At 36.5% G+C, this 20413-nt stretch overlaps 5 protein-coding genes across 6 annotated transcripts; 4 read left to right on the top strand and 1 right to left on the bottom strand.

Moving 5' to 3' along the window:
- Positions 1 to 163: 163 nt before the first annotated feature.
- Positions 164 to 2945, top strand: LOC121752240 (OVARIAN TUMOR DOMAIN-containing deubiquitinating enzyme 4-like). Of its 2 annotated transcripts, none has more exons than XM_042147197.1 (6): positions 164 to 269; positions 889 to 1390; positions 1455 to 1576; positions 1849 to 1889; positions 2232 to 2330; positions 2587 to 2945. In XM_042147197.1, the coding sequence occupies exons 1-6, from the start codon at positions 267 to 269 to the stop codon at positions 2756 to 2758; spliced, it is 939 nt and encodes a 312-aa protein (XP_042003131.1). In that variant the 5' UTR covers positions 164 to 266; the 3' UTR covers positions 2759 to 2945. The 2 variants fall into 2 exon arrangements, with proteins under 2 accessions (XP_042003131.1, XP_042003132.1); XM_042147198.1 differs by lacking the exon at positions 164 to 269 and adding an exon at positions 276 to 463.
- A 718-nt stretch (positions 2946 to 3663) lies between these two features.
- On the top strand, positions 3664 to 5178 carry LOC121750765 (ras-related protein RABA4d-like). The gene is made up of 2 exons (XM_042145368.1): positions 3664 to 4152; positions 4591 to 5178. Exons 1-2 carry the CDS (start codon positions 3923 to 3925, stop codon positions 5018 to 5020), a joined length of 660 nt encoding a protein of 219 aa, XP_042001302.1. The 5' UTR covers positions 3664 to 3922; the 3' UTR covers positions 5021 to 5178.
- Positions 5179 to 6632: 1454 nt separating this feature from the next.
- On the top strand, positions 6633 to 8201 carry LOC121751443 (protein POLYCHOME-like). Its single transcript, XM_042146192.1, has 3 exons — positions 6633 to 6783; positions 7170 to 7562; positions 7704 to 8201. Exons 2-3 carry the CDS (start codon positions 7182 to 7184, stop codon positions 7968 to 7970), a joined length of 648 nt encoding a protein of 215 aa, XP_042002126.1. The 5' UTR covers positions 6633 to 6783; positions 7170 to 7181; the 3' UTR covers positions 7971 to 8201.
- A 696-nt stretch (positions 8202 to 8897) lies between these two features.
- Positions 8898 to 12057, top strand: LOC121752435 (protein ABHD18-like). The gene is made up of 5 exons (XM_042147507.1): positions 8898 to 9736; positions 10814 to 10898; positions 10969 to 11138; positions 11272 to 11546; positions 11720 to 12057. The coding sequence occupies exons 1-5, from the start codon at positions 9361 to 9363 to the stop codon at positions 11894 to 11896; spliced, it is 1083 nt and encodes a 360-aa protein (XP_042003441.1). The 5' UTR covers positions 8898 to 9360; the 3' UTR covers positions 11897 to 12057.
- A 4821-nt stretch (positions 12058 to 16878) lies between these two features.
- LOC121752684 (bZIP transcription factor TGA10-like) lies at positions 16879 to 19913 on the bottom strand. The gene is made up of 9 exons (XM_042147791.1): positions 19851 to 19913; positions 19658 to 19738; positions 19426 to 19488; positions 19279 to 19338; positions 19076 to 19174; positions 18911 to 18977; positions 18469 to 18740; positions 18123 to 18362; positions 16879 to 17028 (listed from the first exon to the last, which is right to left on the bottom strand). Exons 1-9 carry the CDS (start codon positions 19911 to 19913, stop codon positions 16879 to 16881), a joined length of 1095 nt encoding a protein of 364 aa, XP_042003725.1.
- Positions 19914 to 20413: the final 500 nt, after the last annotated feature.

Below are 20413 nucleotides of genomic sequence, written 5' to 3'. Positions count from 1 at the left end.
TTAAAGCCAAATTCGTAATTTTTATTTTTCGATAATCGTTCCCTTAAAAAAATGGAAATGCGTATTTTTACACAAAAACATAAATATAAGTATCTTTAAAAAAAGGGAAATACGTAGTATTTATTAGCCGTAAAAATTAATTAAGCTATATTTCTTGCGACCTGTCCAAATAAAATACGACGTCGTTTACGGAGCTCCAAAGCTTGAAGGACAGAAGTTTGCTTGAAGCTTCTATTTTCATTTCAACAACAATTCAGAAAGATTCAATGGTACTATTTTTCTTTACTTACATTAACATGGCTATTTTATTCTTTACTTTTATTCTGTAGTTGCTTGATTTTAGCTAATGCTTCCAGCTGAGTTTTATTCTTACTTTTCTGCTTCGAATTGATGTCTTTTATTCGTATATTCAGCTAAATTAATTTTTTATTTCTGCACAAAAGAAACCTTGGACGTCATGTAGGTAATTCTATTCAATTCAGTTTATTTTGATTTATTTATGGCATGTTTAATTTGATCAATGTTTTTATGGCTGAGAATTATTTTTCTACCTCTATAATTGATGTGTTCTTCCATCTGTGTCTGTCTGCGACCTTGTGTTGTGTGTGAAAGTTTATAATTTTTGGATTTTCATATAAATTTGGTAAAATCACCCTCTTTGTTTTTCTGTTTTTGGTATTCAATTTTGATCACAATTTAGCAATTTAGGGCTGAATCTGTGATTCTGTGTGGTTCTATATATATAATCTGACTATGGTGATATGAATTTAAGCACTAAATTTTAGACCCCAATTTTGGTTTGTTTGTGTAAATGAAGATTTTATTATAGATTTTATGTATATTAGTGGTGTTTGATCCTTTTCACTTGCATTATTGCTCTAAATCAAGATGGCTGTTTTCACTCCCATCACCACATGCACCAAGAGCATTGTATGCTTAGTTGGGAACGTGCAAAGACACACGATTGTCCGTGTTTCTGATGCGTTCCAGCACCCGTCGTGCTGTTGCTCCACCCTCAGCAAACACGTGGGACTAAATCAGTTAACCAGCAATGCAAAGTCTAGTAGCTCTTTAGGATGCCATTCGCTGACATTTAAAGGCCCTGTTGGTCGTGGGGATACCCGTGTCAACATTTCAGCTGGTTACGGGGATTTGAATTTGAGGCTTTTGATGCTCAAACGAGGCCAGGGCTCAAGTGTTAAATGTAGAGTAGGGCCTTTTTCTTTGAGGCAACGCAGTGTGTCAGCCGGCCTTTTTATTGGACTAATGGTCTGTTTTTCGACTGCTCAACCTTCATATGCGGAGTCGCATGAGGGGAATGAGATGAGACGAGATTCTTGTGCCGGGGATTCAAACAGCAAGAACGTCCTGACAGACTACTCTGTGATTGGTTAGTAGCATCATGTCATTTTCTTTTAAGTAGATGTGATTTACATAACTGCTCGACTGCACAGGTATACCTGGAGACGGGAGATGCTTGTTTCGTTCTGTAGCTCACGGAGCTTGTATCCGACTGGGAAATCCTGCACCAAACGAGAACGCCCAAAGAGAGCTAGCTGATGAGTTACGGGCTCGGGTAAGTTGCATCTTTGGCTTTAACTTGAGTTTAAACTTCGAGGGTATTCATACATATGTAAAGTACAGAAGCGCCATGTGCATAATTAGCTTTCGGCATAAGATGTGCAGTATAACAATTGGCTGATATTGATGTTGCATTTTGTACTTGTACATTAACATTAAGCCTTCAACGGAATTTGAGGGGATCGAACTAAACATTTCAAACCCTTCCCAATTTCTTCATAATTTTCAAGATTAGTCCCTTCACAACGAATCTGCATGGTTTGTTAGGTGGCGGATGAGTTTATCAAGAGAAAAGAAGAAACAGAATGGTTAGTCTTCCCTCTTTTCATCCCCTCTTCGTATATATTAGCCCATGATACGAGGGAGTTTGCATTTAGTAGCTTATATTACTTGTATGTATATGTAAATGTGATGAAATTGGTTAAACAAGTCAGATAAAACTGGCGATAATATTAATAGATTTTATCGTCTATGAATAATGTAATGATGCCAAGACGATGTCATGAACAACAACTATCAGATAAATAACAATAACTTGAGCTTTTAAACATGCTCTATTTTCGCCAGTCAATGATTCTTCTTTTGCTCTATTTTTGCATTTCTTTTAGATCCTGCATTTTAATAGTATATAGTTTGCTACAACCTTTCAGGTTCATAGAAGGTGATTTCGATAAATACGTTTCACAAATAAGGAGGCCTCATTCTTGGGGAGGCGAACCTGAATTATTAATGGCATCTCATGTCCTACAGTAAGTGTACCTATCGAGCAATTAGCAGCGTTTATTTATGCATTCACGCCAAGTATAAATTTGCCCTTCCCTGGTGGGGTGGTTTCATCTTGAGCCGTTTCTGTTGATAATTCACCATTTTCCGGGTTGAGTACATAATAAAGAACGAGTAATCACCCAGGCCAGTTATAAAAAATGTGATTGCCACATTTAGGTAAATATTGTGTTAGTCGAGATGGAAATGTGATATGAGAACTAATGGACACGTAAATCCCAGGATGCCAATCACTGTATACATGCGCGATGAAGATTCTGGCGGCTTGATATCTATAGCTGAGTATGGCCAAGAATATGGAAAAGATGATCCCATTAGAGTTCTTTATCATGGATATGGCCACTATGATGCTCTGCGCCTTCCTGCTAAGAGAGGGGCAAGGCCTCGACTCTGAGACTCTTGCTCGAACGTGGTAGATGGACTTTTTTGACCGGAACTTATTAAGGGCTGATGCCTCTATTATAACTTCTTGGCTCATATTTGAGTTTCATGTACACTAACATTACTTTATCTTTAGGGATATTGGCCTGAAATTTATAATTATTCTTTACTATTAGTCTATAGCTGAACTTACAATTTCATTTGATTTTGAGTGATGAGAAGTTGGATTTGTTGGGGGTGCAAGCTTGCACAATGCATTGCATGGTGATAATCACTCTCTCTATGCTTCATTTCAAATCGTGAAGATTGATTTTGATTATGGGAATTCATGGACTAGATTGTGATGTTTACAATTTGTATTTTACATATATAATCTAGCAAGATCTAACATTGCTTCTTCAAGTATGGTATAAATTAAGAGTTCATTGTAAGCAAAAGTGGAAAGATGAAACACTCCGATATGCGTGAATTAGAGGCGTCTCCAAGTCCTCGTGTCGATAAAAGAATTCAGGTTGAGGTCGGAAAGATGATCCTAAAAATTTCCAAAAAAATGCCCTTATAATACTTTTTTGTAAATAATCTTATAGGATTAACCGAAAGCTGGACGTGCTTTTTGCTTTTATCTCTCTCTTGTTTTTCACCGTATATTATCAAAAAAAAAGTGAAAAATCATTAAATTTAATATTTCAAAAGTCCAATTCCTTAGATATTACTCCGTCTTTCCGAAAACATGAAACTGTATTATCACCTACAAATATATTCAATGATTTCATCTAAAAAATGGTCTTAGTAAAAGTAGTACTAGTATATAATTTCAAAAATATCCATTTAATACAAAGGGCAAACTAGTAATCTCCGCAAAAAACCGTTTATTTTGCCCGCAGTTGCCGTTGGTTCATTTCCTGCTCGGCTAGCTCACGAAAAATTCCCATTTTCCCACACAAAAATGCGATTCATCGATTGAAATCTCTCACGAACCCTAATCCCAAACATTTGATCAACTCATTTTCGCGGTTCCGGATATAAACGATTGAATTTTCCGTCTTATGATGATCCATTGGAAAGGGAGAATATTGTTAATTTTCGTTGATTTTAAACAAATTCCGAAGTTTACACGGTGAAAAAATCGTGATGTTTGGATGATCTAATCGGAGGAGAGGATCGCGAGGGTGTGGCAATGTCAAATTTATATGGAGGGGATTTTAATCAGAAGATTGATTATGTGTTCAAGGTCGTGTTGATTGGGGATTCCGCGGTCGGGAAATCGCAGTTGCTGTCTAGGTTTGCGAGGAATGAATTTAGCTTGGAATCGAAGGCCACAATTGGGGTTGAATTCCAGACAAAGACGCTCCTCATCGATCAAAAAACTGTCAAGGCACAGATTTGGGATACTGCAGGTCAAGAGAGGTTAAATTCTTGGCCTAATTTCCAATTAATGATGAAGTAGATCTTGATTTCATATTGTTTTCCCGCTGCTATTAGTTGTTTTATGTAATAACTGACTTTAGCTAATTTTTGAATGAGGATTTTTGGATATGCTAACTGTTAATGGAGAGAGAGAGAGAGAGACTTATTTGTGTGTGATTTTGTGAGAGATTAGGTTTCTAGGTCTTTTTTTGCAATGTGTGAAAGTTGAATTTAGCACTCATTCATCCAATAAATTACTTGGATGAATGAGTGCTAAATTCTTGATCTGCATATACACATAGAAGCTGAACAAAAAAGCAGATCCATTGAAATAAGCACATCAATCTCACTAGTTCATCTACAACTATATTTACAGTTTCTTCAAAATATGATATGATACTGTTGGACCTTAATTAGTCTCCGCAATGATGATTCTAGGTATCGAGCAGTTACAAGCGCGTATTACAGAGGCGCGGTTGGTGCAATGCTGGTTTACGACATAACAAAACGCCAATCCTTTGATCACATGGCCAGATGGCTGGAGGAGCTAAGAGGGCACGCTGACAAGAACATCGTGATAATGCTGATCGGGAACAAGTCCGATTTAGGGACTCTCCGAGCAGTCCCCACAGAGGACGCTCAAGAGTTTGCTGAGAGGGAGAATCTGTACTTCATGGAGACGTCAGCCCTCGAAGCAACGAATGTGGAGGGTGCGTTCATGACCATTCTCACGGAGATATACCGGATCGTGAGCAAGAGGGCTCTGGCTGCGAATGGTGAGTATTCGAAGTCTTCGTCTTTGAAGGGCACTGCCATCATGGTTACTGGTCAAGGAGATAACGAATCTAAGTCTGGTTGCTGCACATGAACTGAGTGTTTTTTTCTTGATACATTGCTGTGTACACACCTTTTTTGGTTTAGATTAGTCTTCTTTTTTTGTGGTTGAAATGACAGAACTGGTGTTGCATAACTGAGAAAAATTTGAAGAAATTGTAAGCAGCAGAGTACTTTGCTTTTGCATTTTGATGTACATGTAGAAATTTGGCATTTTTCCAGTTAAGGAAGCTTGCAGTTTTCTTCTCTTTGTCCTAACACATGATAGAGATCAGGGAGAGAGATAGACCATACATTCCATGATCACAAAAAAAAACAATCATTTTTATGCTCTCAATTATAATCTTTGTTTAATGGGATGATTTCTAATATTTAATTTCTGTTACCTAAGCTATGTCTTATAGCATTCAAAGGAGAACATAGTACAAAATGATAAAGAAGTGATGGAATTAGAAGAACAATAATCTCTTGAATAGAGATGACAATTCGTTACAACAGTAACTATGTATTGGTTGTTAAATGCTTGAAGAGAGATATGAAAGAGGAATTTTGTATAAAATTTTGAACATAAATTATGCAATGCCATTTTTTGGTAAACTAAGAAGAAGAAAAATATTACTGTTCCTATCCAAAATGGAAGGCATTTGAAATTTTCTCTGACTTTTTATACGCTATCAAAATTATTAAACATTGAAAATAAGTAACTAATTTGCTAATATAGTTATGGACATACTTTATTTACTTGTTTAGTCATTTTGTGAAATAAAAGAATAATTTTTAGCATAATAATTATGGCCATACTTTATTCACTTTATTTTTCATTGCATATAGAATGGAACTTTTCTTACCTTGAAATCTTGAATTAATTAATTAGTATGATAACAGAATCTAAATTATGGCTAAAACAACTGAGGAAATTTCTATATTTTAGGTGTATTTAGTTTCTATATTATGTATCACTATATCAATTATTATTAGTTGGATACTCTAATTCACACAATTAACTTGGTAGGTTGAAATTAGGAATTTTTTTCTCAATAATGAATGAAGGGAATATTAATAAAACTTTGTCTTTGGGGTATAGTGTATATAGTTCATGCATTTGATTAAGTATTGTGTTTAGTTCCGAACAATCTTTTTACAACCACGATAATTTGAGTCTTTAGTTTATGTTATTGATGGTTTAAAACATTTTTATTAGTACTACAATAATATCAGGTATTTGATTGATATATATCCATGTAGAAAATATTGCATGGGAGTTCACTGAAATATACTAGTCCAGTCGACAATATTTATTTGTTTTTGTAGTTATACTATAATTTTCCTAAAATCACTTCAAACTAGTCATTTTTTTCATGTCTTAACCTTTTAATCTAACAAATTTGCATTATTCTACTAACAATGTACCATTATAAATGTGTCACGCGTCACACAATTAGTGTGGATTAATTTAGTAATAAATCCTAGTGTTTTTCAATTAAATTATCTCTATAATAAATTTGATGGGTAAATTGGTAATTACATAAATTTGAACGGAAAAATCTGACCATCATCACCGCGCTTTCCATTTCTGCTTAAACTCAATTGTATAAATAGCGGCTTCACTTGCATTTCTGAAAATCGCCATTTCGCCTTCTTTCTCTGCAGCTCCTTCTTCAGTCTGAACTCACAGATTCACAAATCCCCACACTTATAAGAGGGGATAAATTTCCCTTTTAGTCACTCACTACTGATCTGAAATCACCTCGATTTCACCATAAGGAAGTAATCGGATCAATCACAGAGTTTTCGAAGGTACTAAGATTTTAAATTGTTTTTTCTAATTTCTAGGGTTTTTACGAGTTCAATTTCATACTGAGAAATCAGTGTTCCCAGGTGTAGCTTGGTGAAGATATGATGAAATTAACTATGTTTTGTGTATCTAGTAGCACAGATGACTAGATTCATAGTGGTAATATTTACCTCATTGTAATTGGGGAAATCGTTTGAGTTTTGCTGAGAAGTTTGCTTTAATCTCATTGCTTATGATGCGGGCTTGATTTAAAACTGCGGGTGGATGTACTTAGATTTCTGAATTTGATTTGAGTGTATGTATGAAAAGGGTGAATTTCCCGTTTTTATGATTGAATTTATCGTGATATGCTTGCATCTAACTATGCCTAATTGACATTATGCTGAAGATATTCGACAAAATGCCTGAATCAAGAAATCGGCTATCGACCGAAGACAGCGCCATAGCATCTTACAACCAAAGGCGAGTTTCAAGAACTGGTGATAGGAGTTCGATATCTTTTGTTCTTGAAGATGATAATGAGGAAGGGCTGAATGCAAGGACTCCATTCCAGTGGAGAGATACAACGTTGGTCGGTAATCCTGGATCAGCTGGAGGTCCTCTTGGGACCCCTGGAATTAGGCCTCAAAGCCGTGGAGGTAGTTTTGGGACTCCGAAAATCAGGCTGGAAGGGAAGGAGAACTTGTCACCTGTGGTGGGGAGTGGCCGAGGCACAGGCGGAAGTCCATTGCCTGCTTGGTATCCCAGAAGGCCTCTCAATGACATCACTGCTGTAGTGAGGGTAAAATGCTCAATTCTCTTGGAAATCCATTTCCATTTTGCACTCTTTTGGATGCTGGTTGAATTGCTTCTAGTTTGATTGTAAATGTGGTTCCAAATTCTGGATTACATGTTATTTGATAGTATCTCTCTCTTTATCTAGGCAATTGAAAGAAGAAGAGAGCGAGAAAGAGATGGTGAAGGCCCTCAAGCTCAAGATCAAGCAAGCATAGGCAAAGTTCCCAAGATATTGCTCGATATCACGACTCAAAAGGGGGGAGGCGCAGCTTGCATGACGCCGCAGAAGAAGCTCTTGAACAGCGTTGACACAGTCGAGAAGGCGGTGATGGAGGAGCTTCGGATGATGAAGCCCTCTGTCAAGAGAGGTGAGAGGGAGAAAAGGGTGCGGACTTTGAGGTCCATGCGCTGATGAGAGAAAGCTCGTTGTAGATTCGATTAAAGCTCATTTAGGACTCTCAACCAAGGTTGAGACTAAAGGATTTTGAGATGGGGGCATGGCTGATCATCAACTGATGATCCAACTCGAGAGTTTTCTTTTAGGGGGCAAGATACAAGTATTGTTGATTTGTTTGTAGCTTTTCTCATGCTACAAATCACATTTCATATTCAATTCTTGATTGGAAGTGTAGTCAGGATACAGTTTGGGAGAAACATAGAGTCATATCCATTGGATATGAATTTGATTCTTGAAAGTTGAAAGAAATGTAAATAAGTTGTTTAATCTTTATTTCTGAATTTAATCAAATCCAAATTGGGATTATGTGTTACTATAAGTAAGTTATCTTCAATTTTAGTATAGTTATTTCTTTTTGACAACCGTTGAAAAGTTGAGTTTCAGTTGATTATCAACCGTGTTTAAAAAGAAGTACGGAGTATAAATATTGATTTGGATTCTCTGAGAGTATTTTTTGCCCTTTTGACTCGAAGAAGGGGATTAGTACATTTTTCAATTCACAATTCATCGCAATACATTTTGTTATCATTTTTTCAATCTAACGACTGAGTTGATTTGTTGAATTGCATGGACACGGTGGGCATAATAAAATATTTTATGAACAGTTATCTAAAAATGATAACCAAAATTAATGAGTTGAAAAGATTATGATAGAATCATCATAGATTCATAATAACTAATAAAATTTTGACAAAAATAAAAATTATACTAACAAAACTGATACGCATAATTGGAAAATATATATCAATATCATTAACCCAAAATAAAAATAGAAATACCATAATTAAGTATTACTCCATGATTTGACTCGAATTAGGTGTGCAATTGACACCTTAAACAGTGCAATCGATTTGCTGGCACAATTATTCAGCCAAAATTATTAGACAAAAATTAGATAATAATTTTATGGATTTAGTGAGGTGGCGCCGCCGGCGGACCCTTATCTAAATCCGCGGTGTCACAACACCACCTTCTCCGCCCCTGGTTTTCTCTCTCCCCCTCTCTCTCTCTCACACATACACACACGCTTCCGTTTCTTCGCCTAATCTGGTGGTCGTAGGGTATAAGTTACTTGGCATTTCGAATAAAAAAGTAATCTTTTCCCCTTTCAAAATCATCCCTCTCTCATCTTGTTGCAGCTTCAAGCAATACTATTTGAAATTGGAAATTTTAGCTCGCTAGATCTGAATTGCAATTTGTTGTAATTCGTTCTGGTACCAATTAGATTCCTTTGATGAGGGATTCTCTCTAACAGCCCAAAATTGATGGAAAAATCTAGTCTTTCTTAATTTTATTTCTTGATTCTTGTGGAGTGTTTCCCCCCAAATTCATCCAGAAAAAGGAGATGGTGGCTGTAAACATGGGCACCCTTTACTATGTGCTGGATCATGTGTATGGTGCATTGCTGCACAGAACAAGGATTAGCCCTCCATTTTTCTCGAGGGGTTGGGGCGGCACGAAGCTTGAGCTTCTTGAGAAGATGATAAATCAGTTGTTTCCTGAAATAGAAGGTCAGAATTGGCCTCCTGCTTTGGTGCAGCCGGTTTGGAAAACGGTTTGGGAATCGAAGACTGCTTGTTTGAGAGAAGGGGTGTTTCAGACCCCTTGTGATGAGGTGCTTCTCAATGCATTGCCACCCGAGAGCCACACTGCAAGAGTTGCCTTTCTCTCCCCTAAATCTTGCCAGCCCCAGAGGATGGCATGCGTTGTTCATCTTGCTGGTATTTCATTTGTTTGCATTATGTTTTCTTTTATATTGCGGTGTCATGTGGAAATTAATTGGATTTGGGTAGTGGTTATGTTGTTTGAGGATTGTGTAGCTAGTCTGCTCTCTGGCAGTGTGTGTGTTTGAGTATTGGTGATTGTCTTTCCAAGAATCTAGTGTATGTGTGTAATTATATAAATGATTTGTGTGTTTGAGACTTGAGTATTGGTGATTGTCTTTACCAAGAACCTAGTGGAAACCTCTGAATTGAATGATGATGCTGTATTTAGAATTATGTCGTAGTTGATTGAGGGGCGGTTTACTTTTGAGAATTAGCCTAGACGGATTATAATACAATAAGTTTAATCTGTTGTTTATGAAGATGGATGGGAGCTTTGGGTTGTATTTGATCATTTGTGCTAGTTTTGCTTATTGGATTTGGAATTGGTTGTGTGTGTTTGTTTCTGTTTTAGTTTTGGTGATCGTGTTTACCAAGACCTTAGTGGACGCCTCCGAACTGAATGATGGAGCTGGGTTTAGAATTATGTCGTTGTTGATTAAGTTAGAATTATGTTGTAGTAGTAGTTAATAAAGTGAATACTGCTATTGAGGGATTGATGATGAAGATATTGATATGATTTAATAAGGGAATTAAGTGTTCCGAGCCTTGTTTGTGTGATGTTGTTTTGCATTCAAATTGTTATGTATGTGTTGATAGGCGTACATTTGCACATATGTAGATGATCTGAAAATTGTACTTGACACACGTGAAGGTTATAGAGGAGGAGTGTCTTTTCTTTTCTCCTGGTCTATTTCCAGTGAAACAAACATGTAAGAAATTGATGTATGGAACTTCTCTCTTGTCGTTCTGATAAAAGAATAAGGAGGCATTTGCTTTGAGGTGATAGGATGGATAGATAAATTACTCCAAGCTAATCTACCATGCTCGGGCGTATTGATACATTTTTGTACTTGTATGAGTCATGTTTTACCAATCTATCCAATCACTCGAAGTAAACACTTTCCTAAGATTATATGCATTATATATATTAGACAAATGACGACAGTGTGTGGCATATGTCATTTGTTTCAGGCACAGGAGACCATTCGTTCGAGCGCAGGTTACGCCTTGGTGGGCCTCTGCTGAAGGAAAACATAGCAACCATGGTGCTTGAGAGGTGAACTTTTTACCTAAATCCATAGATTTTCATCAGCTTATGGACTTTTACCGATGCGACGCTTTTGCAGCCCTTTCTATGGAAGAAGACGTCCTTTGCAGCAACATGGTGCAAAGCTGTTGTGCGTCAGTGATTTGCTTCTATTAGGAAGAGCTACCATTGAAGAGGCTCGTAGCCTTTTGCATTGGTTAGACTACGAAGCTGGCTTTGGGAAAATGGGTGTTTGTGGGCTTAGCATGGGTAAGACACGTCGGTCATTTGCTTTAGCTATTGACAGAATTAAAAAAAAGGATTCATTGATTGATTTACTTTCTTGGTAGTGAATTTTGCTCTTGTATCTCCGTGCCGTTGAATATTTTCTGTGTGAATGTAGGCGGAGTGCATGCTGCCATGGTTGGATCCTTGCATCCAACGCCTATTGCTACATTCCCTTTTCTTTCTCCACATTCTGCTGTTGTCGCATTCTGTGAAGGGGTTCTCAAGCACGCGACTGCCTGGGAAGCTCTTAGAGAAGATCTTGCCATGCAGAAAGTCGCGTTGACGATTGAGGAAGTGAGGGAACGGATGCGGGACGTGCTGTCTCTAACTGATGTCACACGGTTTCCTATCCCCAAAAACCCCAACGCTGTTATCTACGTCGCTGCTACTGTAAGCAACCTTTATATGAATTTCAAATTTCTTAAAATAAGAAGTATGAATTATTTTCAGCCCTTAGATCGTGAAGGTGAATTATCACCGATTTTTGCAATTTGTACGGAAATTGCACATTTCTCAGCGAATTCATTATATTTCATTGAGAATTCATCATGTGTTATTGGCAGGACGACGGTTATATCCCGAGACACTCTGTGTTGGAGCTTCAGAAGGCGTGGCCAGGATCAGAAGTAAGGTGGGTTTCAGGGGGCCACGTCTCGTCTTTCCTTCTTCACAATGGGGAATTCCGTAGAGCCATCGTGGACGGACTTAATAGACTGCAGTGGAAGGAACCTCATTCATGATACGGTGACAAGATATGTTGTAAGTCTTAATTCTTCGACTCTAACTCACGATATTTGTAATTGAACTCGAGGGTTGCTTTCTCTTCTCGGTCTCTAATTTGTATTGTAAAAGGAAAATACCTTGCTGATGAACTGAATATAATTGTTAAATTGTTCAAAAATGTGTCCATTTATTTGGATATATGATAGTAGTAAATCAGTGAATACGTGTGTATGTTGGCCATGTGATATTGAGTGGTTGATGACTGAAATGGTCTTTGGAGAGAGACGGGCTCCATTGCTAGCTCGCGAGCAGCCTGTCTCTTTTGATCTTCGTCTTTTTGTGCTAGTTTCGAGCTCCATTTTACCAGACTGTAAACTGGTTTTCTGTAGCCTGAAATCTTGTGCCTCATCTCTAGTCATATGAGATGTATCTTGCAATAACTCCTGTGTCTGTGTTTGAGTATTTCTATACTACAAAAACTCAAAGTAAATATGGTTTATCCTCATGGTTTTCGAAAATTGAAACGTCTCAATTTAAAGGTAATTACAAATGTGATATTTTGTAAAGCTAACGGAGTCTCACAAAAGATCTGAAGGTCTAAAATTTAAAAATCCCAATAATTGATGTTACAAAAATGAGAGAATCCAATGAGCCATCCTATTTAAGACCCAATATGTCATTTAACGATAGATTTAAACAATAAAATCATTTTTGACATGGATATGTGGCCCTATCAAACTTGTCTTGCCCACCAAATATTTAGTTCTCGCTTTGAGCGACAGAAGAGACAGAGAGATACACACAAAGAGTCAACGAGGGGTTGTAGCAATAAAATGGAAACAAATACTATTAGTTGAGGATATATAATAGTAATCCCTAATTATTGTGAATTTTATAAAGGGTCCGTTGGTACACGGAACTGGAATTGAAATTCTATAATTAATTTCAAATCCATTGTTCGTTTAACAAAGTAGTTGAATTATAATTCAAAGTGTCTGCAAAGCTGCAGTGTGTGTTTTAGTGTGCGTGCGCATGCGTGCGAATAGTAATGTTAACTATAAGGAAATTTTATGTTAGATGAGTAATGTTAACTATAAGGAAATTTTATGTTAGATGATATATTTATATCAAGTTAAATATGGAAAGAATAAAAGAGAAAAAATATTTATGTGCATAAAGTATATTTACAATGTTATGTCAACTAGTTGGAGGTGGGCCAACCAGTTGCCGATGGCGACACACATCTAGTTCTCCGGCAGGTACTGGTTGACCGCACCCCTCAGCTCCACCGTCAGGCGGTGGTACTCCTCTAGCCATTGTGCGTACTCCATATCAAATAGCGCCACACCTAGAAAAATAAGCGGAATCAATTCATTAATTAATTCAACACCCTCGAGATTCACGCCTAGTGCGACATTTCTCACGTAGCCGCAATTTACCAACCACGCACATGGGTGGGATAAATTTTCTCATCCTTAATTTTTTTCTAATTAAGAAAGAATTGTACCCATAATTATATTGGTGTAAGGGAGGCCTTGCTCTCCCGCATTCGCATTTCTACCCAATAAAAGTCCTTATAGGAAAAAAATGTACATTTGGAGAATTTTTTAGTTAATATATGCACGCGCGTGAAATGTGTGGTATGTGCGCGCTTGCGAATAGTAATGTTGACTATAAAGAAATTTTATGTTAGATGATATATTTATATCAAGTTAAATATGGAAAAGATAAAAGAGAAACAACACTTGTGTGCCTAAAGTATACTTACATAGTTATGTCAACCAGTTGGCAGTGGGCCAACCAGTTGCCGAGGGCTACACACATCTCGTTCTGCGGTCGTTACTTGTTGACCGCGCTTCTCAGCTCCAGCGTCAGGCGGTGGTGTTCCTCCAGCCATCGTGCGTACTCCATATCAAACTGTGCCGCACCTAGAAAATATGCGAAATCAATTCATTAATGCATAATTAATGCAACACTCTCGAGTATCACGCCATGTGCGACTTTTCACACGCAGCCGCAATTCACCAACCACGCACATGGGTTGGGATAAATTTTCGCATCCTTAATTTTTTTCTAATTAAAAAAGAATTGTACCCTAAATTATATTGGTAAAAGCGAGGCCTTGCTCTCCCGCATTCGCATTTCTACACAATAAAATTCCTTATAGGAAAAAATGTACATTTGGAGATTTTTTAAGTTATGGTGTGCACACGCGTGTGTGTGCACGCGCGTGCGAATAGTAATGTTGACTATAAGGAAATTTTATGTTAGATGATATATTTATATCAAGTTAAATATACAAAAGATAAATGAGAAACAACACTTATGTGCATAAAGTATACTTAACATAGTTATGTCAACCAGTTGGCAGTGGGCCAACTAGTTCCCGATGGCGACACACATATCGTTCTGCGGCCGGTACTCGTTGACCGCACGTCTCAGCTCCACCGTCAGGCGTTGGTGCTCCTCCAGCCATCGTGCGTACTCCATATCAAATTGTGCCGCACCTAGAAAATATGCGGAATCAATTCATTAATTCATAATTAATGCAATACCCTCAAATATCACGTCATGTGTGTGACTTTTCACACGCAACCGCAATCACCAACCACGCACATGGGTTGGGATAAATTTTCTCATCCTTAATGTTTTTCTAATTAAGAAAGGATTGTACCCAGAATTATATTGGTATAAGGGAGGCCTTGCTCTCCCGCATTCGCATTTCTACCCAATAAAATTCCTTATAGGAAAAAAATGTACATTTGGAGAATTTTTTAGTTAAGATATGCACGCATGTGAAGTGTGTGGTATGTGCGCGCGTGCGAATAGTAATGTTGACTATAAAGAAATTTTATCTTAGATGATATAATTTATATCAAGTTAAATATGGAAAAGATAAAAGAGAAACAACACTTATGTGCAGAAAGTGTCATGTAAGTGTTCACATCTGGTGTTAGGATTCCTTAGTGGCAATAGACATCTGTGTCATGTAAGTGTTCACATCTGGTAGCATAGTGAGAGTGTTACCGGCGATGGTTTGGGTCAGACATTGATCCAACCTCTCGAACCCATCAGTGATCACCTCTTCCGCTTCGTTGGTCGACCGCTGCAGCCCATGAACCCAACGCCCATTGCGCTTGAGGGTGACAATCTGGTCGCAGTGGGCCAACCAGTTCCTGGTGGCGGTACCTAGCACGATCTGCGGCTGGTACCCGTTGGCCGCACCCCTCAGATCCGCCGTAAGGCGGTGGTGCTCCTCCAGCCATCACACGTACTCCTTATCGAATTTGCCGCACCTAGAAAATATGCGGAATCAATTCATTAATCCATAATTAATGCAACGCCCTCGAGAATCACGCCATGTGCGACTTTTCTCACACAGCCGCAATTCACCAACCACGCATGGGTTGTGATAAATTTTCTCATCCTATTTTTTTTTTATTTAGAAAGAATTGTACCCGGAATTATGTTGGTATAAGGGAGGCCTTGCTCTCCGGCATTCACATTTCCACCCAATAAAATGGCGTATAGCAAAAAATGTACATTTTGAGAATTTTAAATAATTGAAAAAAGAATTCACACTACACACACATTGCACATGCACACACATTGCACACACTACACACATTGGACATGCACACACACTGCACATACTATACATAGTGACAGACGCATGATTTTGACGTTGGAGGGGGACCAATTCTAGGGTATTTTTTAATACTGGTGTTACCGAAAATTGTGAGGGAGATGAGTGATGAGATAGAAATAATTAAATGATATGAAAACTGGAGAAATGTATGTATTTATTATTAATAATAATGATAATTATTAAATAGGTAGATTAAAGAAATACTCCATAAAACATGAAATTTTTTGTACATAATAGTTATAGAAAATAAAAACATTATAGAAATAACAAAAAAAGAAAATTATCAATTATGAATAAATTTGAAATAATTTAATAAATGAAGTACTACTGTAAAACATGAACTTTATTTGTTTATAATAACTGTAAGAAAAATAAAAAATCAAATAGACATATTGAAATAATAAAAAGGCAAACTGGCGGGAGAGGAATCGAACACAATCAAGATTGTGGAAGGCAAGGTGACTTGTCACTTGTGCTGATAAATGAATTTGTAAATTTGATGAATACAATATATATATAGTAAATTGTGAAATTGTTGGGGTTTCCATGGGTCCCCAAGACACTATGTAGGTCCGCCCCTCACTATACACACACATTGTACACAGACTACACACTACACATACTACATCGTACACAAACTATACGTACACTGCTCACATTTTGTGAAGTAGGGGTGAGTACTCGGTTTTTTGGCCAAACCGAAAAAACAAATTTTTGTGAAAAATGAAAATCAAACTGAACTAAATTATCTGAAAATCAACTCAAAAAACATAAATCCGAATTGTAAAGACCACTCTAGATCGAAAAGCAAAAATTGCATAAATATATCCAAAAATAAAGAAAATTCAAAGTAATATTTTACAATTAGCACAAGTTATATTGTGTCAACCAATTAACACATCCAAACAATTAGAATTTACATAAAATCTAACTATTATTTAATTTATCAATGTAAATTAACAAAAGTATCATTTGTTTTTAGACAAAATAATTACTCCATCCGTCATTGAAAATTTGTCACTTATTTCCCTTTTCATTTGTCCCAAAAAATTTGTCACCTTTCACTTTTACTATTTCTGGTAGTGGACCCTATATTCTGCTAACTCATTCTCACTTATATTTTATTATAAAACTAATATTCTTTCTGTCCCAGCCTAAGTCACACATTTCTTTTTCACACGTATTTTGGGAAAATAATAATAAATAGTTAAAGTGAAAAAAAGTAAATTGAGAGAAAAAATAATATAGAAGAAATAGAGTTTGAATCTGTTATGCATACCAAAAAAAAATTTCAAAAAAATCTTCAGAATCAAATGTTTTATGCATAGAGCAATTTCTCTATTGCCGCCTTTAGTCGTGGCGGGTGCGGTTGAGCCAGAGGGTGCTGAGGGAGCGGAGGCGGTTGAAGTACTCGCTGATGACCAGAAAACATTGCGCGGCTTGGCGGATCGTCAGATGCAGCCGCAGCTCTTGAAGGGTTTGCAGCCTCAAGCTATCACCCTGTAATTAAATTAAATCAACCATTTTTTTTTTACTTTAATTAATTAAAGTTATACAATAATAATAACAAGAATAAAGATTGATGAGTGTTTATTACACAACTCATCATACATGAATGTTGACTATACGGAAATTTTAGGTTAGATGATATATTTATGACAAATTAAATATGGAAAGGATAAAAGAGAAAAACATTTATATGCATAAAGTATTTATTTACTAATAGCATAACTTTAAATGACACGAGTTTTAATGCGCAATTAGTTAAGTAACATAGAAAGAGAAACTAGTCTATTTTTATAAGACGGGCGGAGTAATACTTTGAAAGGGGTGGTGGATTTTTTATTTCTATTATTTTTATTATTTTTATTTGATGGCATCCTTCTATTAAGAACTCTATAAAGATTCCTAACTAGAGATAAACTGGAGTATATAAGACCCGTCCAACTTACGTTACAATTTCATATCTGAGGAAAAAAAACTTAAAGTTACAATTTAAAGTTAATGCGTGTATATCATGCAAAGATGCAATTAATAATAAATGCATTTACCAGAAATAGAAAATAAGTAAGCATTTGGCAATAAGATTCTATATGGGATAAATATAACATTTAACGTGGTCTAGTATATGTTAAATTTAAAATATAAATTCTAGCAATATTTTATCAGTCATATTCAAATAAAATAAAGATATACAAGAACCTATAGTTGGCTGAATTTTTTCACTGTATTTTCAAGTCAAAGGTTAGTGATATTTACATCTTCAAATTGTATCCACATATATATTAGTAGTAGGGTGGAATGATTTTTTATCATAAACACACATATATACATTTTTCTATAGTAGATGTTACAAATCCGAACACTAACATTTTCCCCATTTTTACACAGTGAAATAAAAGCAACCTATGCATCATCAATTCATTAATAATACCTAATTAACCCATCGAATTTTTCTGGTGACCAAGGGAACTAAATGTCTAATTTAACACGATTCAAAGAAAATGTAGTTTAATTAGAAAAGACAATCTATATAAACATAAATGCAAAACACTAAATTTATTAATAAATAGTAAATTGAGTAAATTAATTACCTGTGTGACAACGCCTTGGAGAGCAGAGACTTGCTTAGTGGCAATAGACATTTGTGTCATGTAAGTGTTCACATCTGGTGGCACAGTGAGAGTGTTGCCGACGATGGTTTGGGTCAGGCATTGATCCAACCTCTCGAACCCACCAGAGATCGCCTCTTCCGCTTCGTTGGTCGACTGATGCAGCCCCCGAAGCCCCGCCCGTTGCTGCTCCGTCAAGCCCTCCATCTGACTCAACGCTATCTGATAGAGATTAAGAGAGATTCAACTTCCATCTTCAAAAAATTTCAATTTAGGAATTTTCTGATTTTAGGGTTTTTTCCATTTTTGAATTTAGGGTTTCTTGTACCTTGATGGCCGCTGACGGCCGGAAACCCCCCATCCACATAAAGCAGCGCTCTGCCGGTGCCTTCCACATTCCGGTGAAGACGTGGAAGACGTCGTTCTTGAGGGCCTTGCGCTTGAGGGCGACGATCTGGTCGCAGTGGGCCAACCAGTTCCTGGTGGCGGTACCTATCTCGTTCAGCCGCCGGTAATCGTTGACCGCGCCCCTCAGATCCACCGTCAAGTGGTGGTGCTCCTCCAGCCATCGCGCGTACGCCTTATCGAATTGCGCCGCACCTAAAAAAATATGTGGAATCAATTCATTAATTCATAATTAATGCAACAGCCTCAAGAACCACGCCATGTGCAACTTTTCACACGCAGCCGCTATTCACCAACCACGCACATGGGTTGGGATAAATTTTCTCATCCCTAATTTTTTTCTTTTAATTTAGAAAGAATTGTACCTGGAATTATGTTGGTATAAGCGAGGCCTTGCTCTCCGGCATTCGCATTTCCACCCAGTAAAATTCCCTATAGCAAAAAATGTACATTTAGAGAATTTTTAGTTATATATGGAATTGGGATTTTAGAGAAAAGTAGTTTAATTAATGGAGATTAAATATGACTACTTGTGCTCCATCATTTTGAATTTCCAGCTTTAACTGATCTAGCTCTATTTTGTGGGATTCCAGTTCTTGAACATGGGATTCCAGTTCTTGAACATAAGCCTGCATTAATAATAAACAAAGATCAAAGAGATTATATATAAATTAGTTAATTAATAAAAAACGAAACTAAATTTCTTGCTTTTTTATCTAAATTAAAAGCATGCCTTTTTCTTAAGCCTGCTTTTTTTCGCTGCTTCTCTATTCTGAGCAAGCCTCTTCAATGTCTGTATTTCCAAAAACAAATCTTTTCAAGAAGAATATATTTAATAATTTTTTAAAAACTAAGTTTATAAAATATTAAGCGAAAATACCTTTAAATCAGTTGGCTTTAGAACATCCTGCTCTGAAGTAAGCCCTTGACAGTTTACCTCACGCTGCAATTAAGTAATTCAAAACGAAAAAAATCAAAATAAAGGAATTAATTGATCCACGCACAAAATTTCACTTATATAAATCTCAACATTTAGTTAATGGGGAATCTTTTAGATTTATTAAAAATAGGTATTTTTGTATTAAATTAATGCAGTAATATAATATCGCAACCTGAACTACACTAGCAAATTCTTGAACATCATTTCTAGGGTTAGATGCCTCAAATGGTTTTTTCGAACCACTGCTCACTCCCTACCAAAAACCCAAGATAAATTGATTCAAAAACCCCATTACCATAAATCAAGAGTTTAAACAAGCAAATAATGAAATTAAGAAAATGCTTCATTTTTTAAATTCTAATTACCGTGAAATTTGGTTCACCATGCAGGGGCTGAGGAGGTAGAATGCTGAGACTGTGCTGCCTCATCTCTGCATAAATTCAGACACAAATTAATTTAATTGAATATAAATTAGTCAATTAAATTAAAATCGGACAATAATTGTTATAAAAAAAGGTTAAACAAATTGAAACCAAATATTGGTTGTACATGAAAAAAGTTAGCAAAAAGTTTGTTACATGTCTGCCCAAATTTTGAGAAAATTGTATATTCTTTTTTTCATAGTTAAAATGAAAAATATTTTTGAGGATTTGCACAAATTAAACCAGTCGCTTCAATCTGCCAATTTATAACATATTTCTCTCATGAAGAATCAGAATCTCTAGAAAGATACAGAAAAAAATTCGATTTTGTAAAATCTCAAAAAAATTAAAATTGATATAGGTGCATATGAATGTTTACGACGTTGATCTTGAGACGAAGATGGATCTTGGCTGTTGAGGTATTTACAGAGAGCTTGATCCATATAGCCTGATTCGTAAGCGCCGGATTCTTTGCTTCTGCTAATATTCCATATCAACAAATCATA

Source organism: Salvia splendens, chromosome 10, assembly GCF_004379255.2.
Source record: "Salvia splendens isolate huo1 chromosome 10, SspV2, whole genome shotgun sequence".
Lineage (NCBI taxonomy): Eukaryota > Viridiplantae > Streptophyta > Magnoliopsida > Lamiales > Lamiaceae > Salvia > Salvia splendens.
The sequence above is the reverse complement of the archived record's forward strand: the minus strand, read 5'-3'. Positions and strand labels throughout refer to the sequence as shown.

Bases quoted from the DNA above. Each gene is read 5' to 3' on its own strand.
- LOC121752435 (XM_042147507.1), top strand. From the start codon at position 9,361: ATGGTGGCTGTAAACATGGGCACCCTTTACTATGTGCTGGATCATGTG. The intron at 9,737-10,813 runs GTATTTCATTTG...CATTTGTTTCAG, and splicing joins ATGCGTTGTTCATCTTGCTG to GCACAGGAGACCATTCGTTC. The intron at 10,899-10,968 runs GTGAACTTTTTA...ACGCTTTTGCAG, and splicing joins GCAACCATGGTGCTTGAGAG to CCCTTTCTATGGAAGAAGAC.
- LOC121750765 (XM_042145368.1), top strand. From the start codon at position 3,923: ATGTCAAATTTATATGGAGGGGATTTTAATCAGAAGATTGATTATGTG. The intron at 4,153-4,590 runs GTTAAATTCTTG...TGATGATTCTAG, and splicing joins GATACTGCAGGTCAAGAGAG to GTATCGAGCAGTTACAAGCG.
- LOC121752684 (XM_042147791.1), bottom strand. From the start codon at position 19,913: ATGAGGCAGCACAGTCTCAGCATTCTACCTCCTCAGCCCCTGCATGGT. The intron at 19,175-19,278 runs GCATGCTTTTAA...TTATTAATGCAG, and splicing joins AAAGCAGGCTTAAGAAAAAG to GCTTATGTTCAAGAACTGGA. The intron at 18,363-18,468 runs GTACAAGAAACC...AATCTCTATCAG, and splicing joins GGCCGTCAGCGGCCATCAAG to ATAGCGTTGAGTCAGATGGA.
- LOC121752240 (XM_042147197.1), top strand. The intron at 1,890-2,231 runs GTTAGTCTTCCC...ACAACCTTTCAG, and splicing joins AGAAAAGAAGAAACAGAATG to GTTCATAGAAGGTGATTTCG. The intron at 2,331-2,586 runs GTAAGTGTACCT...CGTAAATCCCAG, and splicing joins ATGGCATCTCATGTCCTACA to GATGCCAATCACTGTATACA.
- LOC121751443 (XM_042146192.1), top strand. From the start codon at position 7,182: ATGCCTGAATCAAGAAATCGGCTATCGACCGAAGACAGCGCCATAGCA. The intron at 7,563-7,703 runs GTAAAATGCTCA...CTCTTTATCTAG, and splicing joins ACATCACTGCTGTAGTGAGG to GCAATTGAAAGAAGAAGAGA.